Below are 13,012 nucleotides of genomic sequence, written 5' to 3' on the forward strand. Positions count from 1 at the left end.
TTTACTTTATATCTTTTCTCGGATGTTTATGCTCAATTGAGTGAGCGAAGTGAAGAGAAAGATGAGGCCAGTTTACTGAGAGGTCTCGTCGCCACAGCCAGTCTTTTGACTCGGAGCTGTCAATAACCGAGCAGCGGCGGAAATAAACGAAACACGACTCGGGGGCAACGTCTGAAAAGATGGCGGCCAAAGCGCTTCGGCAGCGGACCAGGCGGAGCAGCAGGCAAGATGCAAACAACGCAAACGTCCCCGCCGAAGCTCGGCCACCGAAAGAGGAGAAAGGCGGCGACGACAGCAAAGCCACAGAGACCCAACCAGAGTGAGTACGAGCTCGGGGGCAGAGACGACGTGAGACGCGTCGGTAGCTGGGAGCTCTATCCCCGGTGTTACGGTTTAACAAGCGACCGTGTTAACTGGTTCTGACAGCCCGAGTAGGGGGAAGCTAGCTGAAGCAAGTTTAGAGGACAGCGACGATTGGAAACGTCCGCCTAACACACACGAGACAATATATTCACAGTTTTAAAAATGCAGTGACTGTAAGTTGCGTTTCGGCCCCGATAGCTCGTTAGTTGCGTGTTTTTTAGTCAGGCGCCCCGGTCAGCTTCATTCATTCAACCTAGCTGCTCTCTGTAACACTGCTTTACCGAAAGCTGTCAACGGATAACCTCGTGAGTCAACTCGTGCTCAACGCGGATATAAACGTTTATTTTGACACGGTGATTGTTGTCGTTGATTCGTTGCTGAAGTCCGTTTGAAATGCAGCACGTCGGTGTGTGAGATGACGTGTCATCGCTGCAGCCACAGACCGTAACTGAGCTGACCCTGTGATGATGGGCGTGAACGTCGTTATCAATGTTACTATTAATACTTATGAATGGTTGTAAATACTGTCTTTATTTATTGTAGTCTTTCTGAACAGGCACACAGCTGTCCATATCAGGGAGGTAGATATAATCTGTATTTTCTTTACATAATTGGAGCAAATAAAGTGTGTTATTATTATTATTATTATTATTATATTTAATATATATATATATATATCTTCAGCAATCTGCTCATCGTAAACTAGAAACTACAAATGGCATAGATTGGATTCAAGGATTCATACATTTACAATATGTGCAGTGAAATACTAATATGCTTTTATGACTGCTGAATAATGAGAATAAGAAGAAAAAACTATTTTTAAAGGATACAAATATATTCAATATGTCAACTTAAAACAGGACAGAGCCACAACGGAAAACAAACAAACAGACAGACTGCTTATAGCAAAAAAAACTGTAAGAGTAGTGGAGGACAGCTGTGCAACCGTATAATGACTTTAAATGGGCCTTTTGATTCAATGAGTGTCTCTGCTCAGTGTTTCTGCTGTTTTTCAATCCTCCCAGTAATTCAATCTTTTCTCTGCTTCTCTGTAAAAGATATTTACTTTGTGTTCCACCAAACACATCATTTTTTAAAGTCACGGGCAGATAAATTAGCCAGCACGGAAATAATTACCATAATTGGAGATTTATTAGAAGCAGATGTGTTGGAAGCATCAATCAGCTAAAGCCTATGAATGTTTGGCCGCCATCAAAGCCCATCAAAAGGCAGGTTGCCTCGTGGCTAATTAGACGGTTTCAGATCTCGTTAATTTTCTGTTAAATATGCATGTAATTTTAAGAGACGTTGTGGTACATTTACATTATTGAATACATTTTGATGCTGAAGTGGACCGTAATTACAGTGCATATATTTTTTTAAATGTGTATTAGGAATAATCAATTGTGCATCTGTGTTTTTAATTTGTATTTTGTAGGTCAGTTAGTCGTGCAGGGCAGGTTTGGGCTCCAGAAGGCTCGACTGCATTTAAATGCCTCCTCTCCGCACGTTTCTGTGCAGCTTTGCTCAGCAACATCTCGGACTGCGATGAGACCTTCAACTACTGGGAGCCCGTGAGTTCAGAATGTCCGAATTGTTCCAGCGAGATACTGCTTCTCTTTTCGTGAACTGCTGATCTGCTAATCTGCTAACTGCGAATCTGATTGTTGCTTGTTTTGACAGATGCACTACCTGCTGTACGGCACAGGGATGCAAACATGGGAATATTCTCCGCTGTACGCCATCCGGTCGTACGCTTACTTGTGGTTACACGCGCTTCCCGCTTGTTTGCACGCCCATGTTCTGCAGACAAACAAGGTATCTATTCCAAACTCGCCGTCATTTCGACGTTTGTTGATATTTTTAAATTACGATAGCTAAATTACAGCATAATCATCAGCTCTTTTTTGTTTGATCCCAATTCTCTCTTTTGAAGCTAAGACTGTTTATTTTAAACTGCAAGAGTCCTCCTGTATGTAGGAACATAAACTCTGTGGGAAATTATTTAAACACGTGTGCTCCTTTTTAACAAATTATGTATTTTTAATGAGAAAAAAAACCAACCTGAATTCTCACACACATTTAACAATATTTAATGGCAAGAAGTTTAACAAACAATCAAAGATCGTGGGTTCGTAGTGATCCAGGCTCCACAGGTACGAGATAAAGCGAGTGTTGCTGTCTAACAGGTCAGGAACGAAAGAGCGATTTCTCCCATTACAAAGAGATGCAGTATTACTCGTCAGCAGCCAATCACCTTCTCTCAGAAGTTAGTCTTTTGTCATTCAGTTCTGCAACACCTTCTTGTTGGCTAAAAGTCCGCTATCAAAATGGAGGGGTCAAACGTCACGACCCCGGGTCACAACGTCACTTCCGGTCAGACTACTAGAAAAAGTCCCTTCACAATAAAAGTCCAGTATGTTACTTTCCGGATTAAAATAATGTCACAGGCTTCGACCGGCTTCGACATTTCTGAAATACTAACTACCATCCATCCCCATGCAACATGCATACAAACATCACCTCTTGCCATTCACATTTTATCATCACATACGGTCAATACAGTAAACAGTGTCTTTCCCTAATGCTCTACAATACATTCATAATGCAGTCATAATAATATTCTCCCTAATATTTCGCATTACCTTCGCATTGAAAATGCGGAAGGTTATGTTTTGATCGCCATTTATTTATTTATTTGTATGCATGTTATTCGCATAATAAAAAAAGTTTTAAACCAAATTGCATGAAATTTGGTGGGATGATTGGTTATTATCCGGGGACCATTTCATTAGATTTTGGGATCAATCGGGTCAAAGGTCAAGGTCAAGGTCATGGAAAGGTCAAACTCTTCTTTTTACCATAGCACGGTCAATTTTTATCCAATTGGCATGCAACTAATGCCAACATGTTCATAATTCAATGCCCAATCTTGTGATATGCGAAGGTAGGCGCTCTACCGAGTGCCTGTTCTAGTTCTATATGTATTGATTTAAAGCATAACACTTCCTCTATGTACATATGCAAAATCTAAATACACTATTACAACTTAACAGTACCTTTGCAGAAGCTTCATCGTTGCGTTGTGACTGCGTTGCAGGTGCTGGTGTTCTACTTTGTGCGGTGTGTCTTGGCATTCTCCTGCTGCGTCTGTGAACTCTATTTCTACAAGTGAGTGCACATTTCTTCATAAATGCAAGGGAGCGTCCTGAGGGGTTTGTGGCTTGTACTTGTTTGTAATTTAACCGTTTGTTTTGCGTGTGCGCCGCAGGGCGGTGTGTAAGAAGTTCGGTTTGCACGTGGGCCGTCTGATGTTGGCGTTCCTCGTCCTGAGCACCGGAATGTTCTGCTCGTCTGCAGGTCGGTCCGATTGATTCACTTTTTAAAATCCATTTCCGTCTCTTGACGTCTGTTTCTTTCTCTTTCTTTTCCTATTTCCATTTATATATTCACCTTCATCCCAGATTTGTGTTTACCTCCATCTTTTCGGAATAACTTGCGACAGATGTTTTATATACACGCTACCGTTCAAAAGTTTGGGGTCACTTAGAAATGTCCTTATTTTTCAAAGAAAAGCATATTTTCAATGAAGGTAACATTAAATTAATCATAAATACCCTATATACATAGTTAATGTGTCAAATGACTATTCTCTGTTGTTTAATGAAGTCTCGACAGGTGTATAGAGGCCCATCTCCAGTGTTCTAATGGTACATTGTGTTATCGCCTTAGAAGACTAACGGAGGGGTAGAAAACCGTTGAAAACCCTTTTTATGTGAGCGCAGCTGAAAACAGTTATGCTGGTGAGAGAAGCTATAAAACTGGCCTTCCTTTGAGCCACAAGTTTAAAGAACAACATTAATATTTCAAATAAAAATCATTATTTCTAACTGTGTAAATGTCTTGACGATATTTTATATTCATTTTTCAATTAATTTGATAAATAAAAGTGAGTTTTCATAAAAAACACCAAATTGTCTGGGTGACTCCAAACTTTTGAACGATAGTGTATACACTAATAAACAATATGGAGCAGTACGTAAACATAAGAAAAGGGACATTTAATATTTGTGATGCATTTCTGGTCTTTGTGTTCACTGTCGGATGAAAAAGGCTTTGCAGAGATGTGTGTCAGTGACGGGTTCTATTTTTTGTCTCGTCAGCATTCCTGCCCTCTTCCTTCTGCATGTACACAACACTGGTTGCCATGACGGGATGGTTTCAGGACTCCACGCCGTTAGCCGTCCTGGGCGTGGCAGCCGGCGCCATCGTCGGATGGCCGTTCTCCGCTCTCGTCGGGTAAAGGCGCGAAATCAAATGCCTCGTGACAAAATGTACGACTCTTATAATCAACTTTCATTTAAAAAAATTCTCCTCAGGATTCCCATCGCCTTCGACCTGCTGGTGTTAAAAAGGCAGTGGAAGAGTTTCGTCGCCTGGTTGGCGGTCGCTCTGCTTCTGCTGCTGGTGAGAGGACTTTGGTATTTCTTTATATGCAGATAAAACAAATCGGGATTTAAATGTCACGGGGCAAAGGTGCACGTGTCGTCATTTCTTCGCGGTGTCACAGCTGCAGTGTTTGCACAGAGTTTATGAGGATGCAGGAATATTATGGGATATTACGTTCTGTGCCACACAAATAATGATATACTATAACATAGGCCTTATCATGGTCAATATGTGCTCTTACTACATGTAAATGGGCCATTCACGTTGCCTCTGTTTGTCCTTTTGTGTTCCTCAGGTACCCCTCGTGGCAGTAGACTCTTACTTTTATGGCAAACTGGTCATTGCTCCGCTCAATATTCTGCTCTATAACGTCTTCACACCTCATGGACCTGATCTGTATGGTAATATAACAGCACACATCAATAATGTATCAGGAAAAATGGAATTGTGACCTGATATTATTTTCCTCCTCTGGATGTGATTTTTAAGTCCTATTTTGTCACGAAGCTCTTTTCATAATGTTTTATTTTTTTAATATAACAATATAATTGACATATCTAATTCAGCATGTTACACAGAACCCTATTTGTGAAACAGACTATTAATCATTCTGTTCTACACAATGCTGGAAGTGATGATGCATGTTTAGGGTTTTTATGATGGCAATATTTTTGTTTTAGTGACAGAACGGAGCAAATGGAAGTGAGAACAATTTAAAGCTGCACTGTTTATAGTTGCCACTAGAGGGCGTCACATCATCAACACTAGTACTTTAACCCTTGTGTTGCCTTCGGGTCAATTTGACCCGATTCAATGTTTCAGGTCAATATGACCCGATTCAATGTTTAACCCTCCTGTTACCTTTATATTTACTAACATATTTTACCCTTGAGGTCAATATGACCCCAGCTATTAAAATCTCCAGAAAATTATTAGAATTAATATTGTTTTCCAAGTTTAAGTGTGAGGTACTTTATGTTTGTTTGTTGACTCCCGAAAGAACACCGACATTAAACATTGAATCGGGTCAAATTGACCCGAAGGCGACAGGAGGGTTACATATTGAATCGGGTCAAAATGACCCGAAGGCAACACAAGGGTTAAAACCTTTTGAATGAGTGCCAATAGGTTGCAAATAGACAAATTCACAGACAATAACACAATAGTATTTCATGTTTTACCTGTTTTTATAACAACATCTCTGACTATCCCCTCTGGAGTTGCCCTTTAAATAACTTGTATTTATTGTGATGGTTTGGACATGTGCTGTTATATCAGGGTAGGAAATTTACATATTTTTTAGGGGGCAATTTTTGCCCCCACTGACTGAAATCCATGGGCATTTAAAAAGAAATTGTGAAATAATTTTTAACCTTTGTTAAAAAAATATAAATATACTTGTTTAAGCTTACAGTAAATGAGCAATTGTCATAAAAATGGCAATAATAAGACTATTAGGCAGTAGTCTGCGGATTCAAAGTGTTTTCTTAGATTTTTTTTACAAACATAAAACATAAATCAGACAATGATATTCAATTTTATTCTTATTTATTTGTGGTTATTTTTTATTAAATTATTTAAAACAACTATTAACAATTAAAATGTCTTCTTTTTTATAATTCAAAATTATTTGTATTGATTTTTTTTACCTACCTTGTACAGGCAATACAGCTGGGACGGACACAACAAAGACAAAAAACAAAATGCTCGTAAATTATCTAAATTATGGGGGCATTTTTTGCCCTTCCTCTAGTGATATCGGGGGCAAAATTATATTTCTCAGGGGCGGTTTTGCCCTTTGCCCTCCTGTATTTCTGACGCTGCGTTATATATATATACAGGACTGTCTCAGAAAATTAGAATATTGTGATGAAGTTCTTTATTTTCTGTAATGCAATTCAAAAAACAAAAATGTCATGCATTCTGGATTCATTACAAATCAACTGAAATATTGCAAGCCTTTTATTCTTTTATTATTGCTGATTATGGCTTACAGCTTAAGAAAACTCAAATATCCTATTTCTAAATATTAGAATATCATGAAAAAGTATACTAGTAGGGTATTAAACAAATCACTTGAATTGTCTAATTAACTCGAAACACCTGCAAGGGTTTCCTGAGCCTTGACAAACACTCAGCTGTTATAAATCTTTTTTTTACTTGGTCTGAGGAAATATTAAAATTTTATGAGATAGGATTTTAGAGTTTTCTTAAGCTGTAAGCCATAATCAGCAATATTAAAAGAATAAAAGGCTTGCAATATTTCAGTTGATTTGTAATTAATCCAGAATGCATGACATTTTTGTTTTTTTAATTGCATTACAGAAAATAAAGAACTTTATCACAATATTCTAATTTTCTGAGACAGTCCTGTATATATATATATACATATATTGTGTGTTGTTTGATTTTCAGGTACAGAGCCGTGGCATTTCTACTTTTCTAACGGGATCCTGAACTTCAACCTGGTGTTTGCTCTGGCCCTGTTGTCGCTGCCCCTCACGGCTCTCATGGAGACGCTGTTACAGCGGTTCAATGGTGAGCAGGGAAACGGCCGTCTGCCTCAGCAGAACAATAAGTAGAAGTGGTTTGGTAATGACGTACTCGGGTACTTTTCACCTCGTCGTATGAACATTTATATAAGAAGGTGTTTTTGGAAACGGATTGAATGTAATACAATCATTATTATACTGTTATAACACAGCTCGAGCCCTGAAGCATAGACAGTATGCGGCTAAACCGAGATCATCTTCCACTGTTCAAACTGTTTTAGCGGTGATGTAAATATTGAAAGTGGCGTCTGTGTGCCTGTGCTCACGTGTGTTTCCTGCAGTGCAGAACCTGGGCCGCCCGTACTGGCTGACTCTGTCTCCCATGTATCTGTGGATGTTGGTTTTCTTCACCAGACCTCATAAAGAAGAGCGCTTCCTCTTCCCCATCTACCCTCTCATCTGCCTCAGCGGGGCAGTCGCCCTCTCCTCTCTGCAGGTGTGTGTTTTGCTGTTTTCCGCTTGGACCCCTTTTTGGAATCTGGAAAAAACTTTAGTTGTTTCTGATTCTCATTGTACTTCCTGCAGAAATGCTACCACTTCCTGTTCCAGCGCCACCGGCTGGAGCACTACACGGTCTCCTCCAACTGGCTGGCTGTCGGCACCGTCGTGGTTTTCTCAGTGCTGTCCCTGTCTCGCTCCGTCGCCCTCTTCAAAGGTGTGTGTGTGTGTGTGTGAGAGAAAGACTGATGGGACGTGTCGGCGTCCGCAATCAGCAGCGTCAAAGATGTCTTCAGTGGTGGTTTAGGCTGGAATGTTAGCCCGCACATTCATCTGCTGCTGTGTTCACGCTGGTGTGGCGATACTAACTGCCAAGCACGCCGTGCGTTAAGTGATGATGATTTTTAGCATTTTAGTATGATACTTCATTAAAGGCGCGGGATCAGGCAGCTGACTGCTCGCGATCAAGACACTGCGCGCACTTGCATGCGCGCGCGCTTTAAAAATAAGTAAAATAAAAAATAAAAATGCCGAACAGACTGAGGAAAGACTCATGGCTCAAGCAGAAGCAAGAGAAAAGACTTGTTTCGCCAACAACAAACAAAAAAGTTGTTGGTTCATGAATGATTATACACAATATTACTATTATTATAGGGTAGATCACTGCAACATCGATGTGCGCCACCCTTTTTTCCCTGACCTGCCTTTACCTGGTGTGTGTGTGTGTGTATGTGTGTGTGTCTCTGTGTGTCTCTGTGTGTGTGTGTCTCTGTGTGTGTGTGTCTCTGTGTGTGTGTGTGTCTCTGTGTGTGTGTGTGTGTGTCTCTGTGTGTGTGTGTGTCTCTCTGTGTGTCTCTGTGTCTCTGTGTGTGTGTGTCTCTGTGTGTGTGTGTGTGTGTCTCTGTGTGTGTGTGTCTCTGTGTGTGTGTGTGTCTCTCTCTGTGTGTGTCTCTGTGTGTTGTGTGTGTGTGTGTGTGTCTCTGTGTCTGTGTGTGTGTCTCTGTGTCTCTGTCTGTGTGTGTCACCTTCGCGAAGTCGCTGCCGTTTGAAACAAAATGGACGTGTCGTCTCGTCGCAATCAGCAAAAGATGTCTTCTTCGCGTGGTGGTTTAGCTGCACGGTATGGCGACTAACAAAACCCCCGACGTTAAGAGCTGATGTGATTTATTATTATTTATGATACTTCATTAAAAGAGTGGGGATCAGCGCGCCGCGCTGCTCCGTCTGTTGACTGCGCGCACTGCGCGGCGCGCTCACAGTGCGTTAAGTGGCGAATTTTTCGGAATTAAAATAAAAATAAAAAAATGCCAGAAGTGAAATATTTAAGTTCAGTCTGTAAATTTCTGTAACTCTACAGCTGCTCATCCTGATGAACTCTGTATCCTCTGGTCAGATACAGACTAACGGCCTCAGTGTATAATCAATGCTATCATGGCTCCATGTAGTTTCATTAATATATTGTATACTAATAATACTGCCATTTGTTAAGTGTTGAAAAAGTTGGTAAAAAGTGAACCATACAGATATTTTATTTATTACTATTATAGATCAATATACCAGTATCGTTTTATGGTATTGTATCAGTATCATGATATTTATGGCAGGTATGGTATAGAAGATCGTGACAACCAGGTAAAGGCAGAACAGACTCGAGGAACAGACTCATGGCTCAGCAGAGCACAAGATTTAAAGACTTGTTCACGCCAACAACAACAAAAGTAAGTTGGTTCATGAATGACCATATTATACACAATATTACTATTATTATAGGGCCCGATCACTGACTTGGTGTCAGAATGGAGGACCTATAGATTATCATACAACGTCCAACATCGATGTGCGCTCACCTTTTTCACCCCTGACCCGTTTTCATGCCTGGTGTGTGTGTGTGTGTGTCTCTGTGTGTGTGTCTCTGTGTGTGTGTCTCTGTGTGTGTGTGTCTCTGTGTGTCTCTTTGTCTCTGTGTGTGTCTCTGTGTGTGTGTGTGTCTCTGTGTGTGTCTCTGTGTGTGTGTGTGTCTCTGTGTGTGTGTGTGTCTCTGTGTGTGTGTGTGTGTGTGTGTGTGTGTCTCTGTGTGTGTGTGTGTGTCTCTCTGTGTGTCTCTTTGTCTCTGTGTGTGTGTGTCTGTGTGTGTGTGTGTGTGTGTCTCTGTGTGTGTCTCTCTGTGTGTGTGTGTGTCTCTGTGTGTGTGTCTCTGTGTCTCTCTGTGTGTGTGTGTGTGTCTCTGTGTGTGTGTCTCTCTGTGTGTGTGCCAGCAGTTCAACATAAATACATCAACACATGTTCCCATGGTCTCCAGGCTACCACGCCCCTCTGGACCTTTACCCAGAGTTCTATCGCATCGCCAAGGACCCGAGTCTCCACTCGGTCCCTGAAGGCCGCCCTGTGGTTGTGTGTGTGGGCAAAGAGTGGCACCGCTTCCCCAGCAGCTTCCTGCTCCCCCACAAGTCAGAACCCGGGTTCTTTGTCCAATTCATTTACGGAACGCGCGTTTCCATTTTTGGGTCGCTGACGAGTTTCTCTTCCCAAAACCTACAGCTGGCGACTTCACTTCATTCAGTCCGAGTTCAAAGGGCAGCTGCCTCAGCCGTACGGCCCGGGTCCTCTGGCCACTCGGGACCCACCGGAACACATGAACGACCAGAACCTGGAGGAGCCGACCCGATACGTGAGTCCGCTCGGACGCGCGGACGCCGCATTCGCGAGCAGACGGGAGTTTTCATTGGGACGCGTCTTCCCCGCTGCAGGTGGATTTGCGGCAGTGCCACTACGTCGTGGACCTGGACGCGGAGGAGGAGACGCCGCTGGAGCCGCGCTACGCCGCCAACAAGGAGGAGTGGAGCGTCGTCGCCTCCAAGCCGTTCCTTCGAGCCGCGAGGTACGTTTCACACACCTGGGATTTACACAGAAGATTGAGATTGTGTTAATCATTACATTAAAAAAGTATTCCTTCTGGTCACATGACGTTTATTATTCTGTCCATCCTGGAGAGGGATCCTCCTCTGTTGCTCTCCTGAAGTGTCCTTCACCTTTTTTCCCACGTGAAAGTTTTTTTTCTATTTCTTGGGAGTTTTTCCTGATCCGATGTGAGGTCAAAGGTCAGGGAGGTCGTATGCGTACAGATTGTTAAACCCTCTGAGGCAAATTTGTGATAATGGGCGATTCAAAATGAACTGAATTGAAGCCAAAAAGTAAAGAAAGAGTAACACACAGAATAAAGAGTATCCTGTTGAATTAAACAAATTACTACAAATTAAGTAGAACATTAATTGTATCCATTGTTCCTGAGTGGTAATACTTCTTAAAGAGACTGATGCAGTTTCTTTAATACAAACTGTTTCTCCATCAGGTCGTCTCCTCTCTTCCGAGTGCTCTACATCCCGTTTCTCTCCGAGCAGCACACCACCTACCGGCGCTACGTCATCCTGAAGCCGCGGCGGCAAAAGCAGCCTCGCAAGCGGACGCATGGCTGACCTTTGACCTTTTAGCCTGGCAGCAAAATGTTAACAGAAATCAATCGTGTGTGTGTGTGTGACATGTATGTATGCATGTGTTTCGAAGTATTTGTATTATTGGGAGATATCAGACCCTTTAAGGACGTTAGTGTATGTGTGTGTGAAGATAAAATGTTATGTACACAGTATGTGTGTGTTTGGCAGGTATTAGCTGGAAATGTATTACAAACGTGTGTGTGTGTCGTTGTGGAAATTAATGTTGTGCACTACAAGATTTCACATGTATTTAGACCGTTAATCACAATTCTGAGATTCGTCTTTTGTGTTTCTGAACGGTGAGTGTAATAAATCTTGTAGTGTTTGTCTGCATTGAAGAGTATCCTGTGGGCTCTGTGTGGAGAGCAATGACAGCAATGGTGTGTTTTCTAATTTAATTTGGAATGTGAATTAAAAAAAACCTGATTGACTGCTAATGCAACCGTCCTGTTATTTCATCGCGGCAGTAAAATCCCAAAAGCGGACCGGTTCGATTCTTAATTTCATTTTATTTGAAGATGTAACAAACATACAAACCACTCTCACTGTCAGGAGAGACGTCAAGGCATTATGCATTCTGAATAAGTAATAATAACAATGATGCTATATCGTGTCATTCTCTTTGATGTCATGCCATTGCTCTGGTCGGGCTGCAGGCACTCAAAATAAACAAGGGAACAGTGAAATGTAATTACATTCATGGGCCTCTCGCAATGTTACGGTCATGTCAAAAACACACTTGCATTACAGAGAAGAGATTCCCCCCTTGCTCCCTCAAGCAGTATTGATTGTATGTGTCTTTGTCTCTGAGGTTTATATTGGGTACAGCAGCCATAAAGGTCCAAAAGCTCCAATAGTTCTGCCTAACAGCCCGGGCAGCGCGACAAGGCCATGCAAACAGGCTGCCACGCAGTCACTCGTCATCAGTCAGACCGATGTGTCATGTGCACAATTTAAGATGAGAACAGTTGGAGCCTAACGCAGAGGTTCAGAGAGATGATTTAGTCTTGAGGCCGAGTTAAAATATTACGCCACTGTCTTAAAGTTGTATTATATCGTCGTGGCGCTGCCGGGCTCACAATGGACGGTTTAAAAATAATAATAAACTATCCAAATCAATGCAGTAGACCCAGAGATATTGTTTCTCTTCTTCAAATTCCACACATCTTTCTTTATCGTCATAAGGTGGAGGTCACATTACCAACGATTTAGCGCCACGACACAGCGAAGCTGAATGGACTTCCAGAACCCGTGTCCTCCGAAGACTCGTTGTTCAGTAGTCGGTGTGAGACAGCTGTCGGTGTGTGGATTGCGGAAACAGAAAAATCATATTTCTATTAATTAATGTCTTGAAATTAATACAACAATGAAACAAAAAACGAAATAGAAAAAAGCCTTAAAGGCAACGCGCTAAGAGTGACCTGGACATTGTTTCTCCATTTAATTGGCTTGGAGGCAAAAATCTCACAAAACATGATTAATTCAAACCTGAACAATCAGCACGGCTACACACGACTAAAGAAAATTTTGGTTTTGATGTAATTTTTGTAATCTGTCCAAATTAATTGCCTTATATATACAATTAATATATATATATATATATATATTAATATATACAATTAATATATATGTATATATATTTGTCTATAAATATATATATATATATATTTCCTTCTATATATATATATATTTATATATATATTTGTATTTATATAT

The 13,012-nt window shown here is 41.3% G+C and overlaps 1 protein-coding gene across 2 annotated transcripts; it reads left to right on the forward strand.

The window, feature by feature from the left end:
- The first annotated feature begins 163 nt into the window (after positions 1 to 163).
- alg9 (ALG9 alpha-1,2-mannosyltransferase) lies at positions 164 to 11,733 on the forward strand. Of its 2 annotated transcripts, XM_056411671.1 has the most exons (15): positions 165 to 319; positions 1,805 to 1,940; positions 2,050 to 2,184; positions 3,467 to 3,537; positions 3,638 to 3,726; positions 4,530 to 4,665; positions 4,746 to 4,833; positions 5,111 to 5,216; positions 7,231 to 7,353; positions 7,649 to 7,803; positions 7,893 to 8,022; positions 10,105 to 10,252; positions 10,344 to 10,473; positions 10,553 to 10,683; positions 11,155 to 11,733. In XM_056411671.1, the coding sequence occupies exons 1-15, from the start codon at positions 180 to 182 to the stop codon at positions 11,276 to 11,278; spliced, it is 1,842 nt and encodes a 613-aa protein (XP_056267646.1). In that variant the 5' UTR covers positions 165 to 179; the 3' UTR covers positions 11,279 to 11,733. The 2 variants fall into 2 exon arrangements, with proteins under 2 accessions (XP_056267647.1, XP_056267646.1); XM_056411672.1 differs by lacking the exon at positions 11,155 to 11,733 and having other exon boundaries at positions 164 to 319; positions 7,722 to 7,803; positions 10,553 to 10,644.
- The last annotated feature ends 1,279 nt before the right edge of the window (positions 11,734 to 13,012 follow it).

Source organism: Pseudoliparis swirei, chromosome 3 (assembly GCF_029220125.1).
Source record: "Pseudoliparis swirei isolate HS2019 ecotype Mariana Trench chromosome 3, NWPU_hadal_v1, whole genome shotgun sequence".
In the NCBI taxonomy this organism is placed as follows: Eukaryota; Metazoa; Chordata; class Actinopteri; order Perciformes; family Liparidae; genus Pseudoliparis; species Pseudoliparis swirei.

What these genes read in the sequence shown, in the direction of transcription:
- alg9 (XM_056411671.1), top strand. Translation starts at nt 180, where the DNA reads ATGGCGGCCAAAGCGCTTCGGCAGCGGACCAGGCGGAGCAGCAGGCAA. An exon ending in TGTGAACTCTATTTCTACAA is followed by an intron (nt 3,538 to 3,637) that starts GTGAGTGCACAT and finishes TGTGCGCCGCAG; the next exon opens with GGCGGTGTGTAAGAAGTTCG. An exon ending in AGCTTCCTGCTCCCCCACAA is followed by an intron (nt 10,253 to 10,343) that starts GTCAGAACCCGG and finishes CAAAACCTACAG; the next exon opens with CTGGCGACTTCACTTCATTC.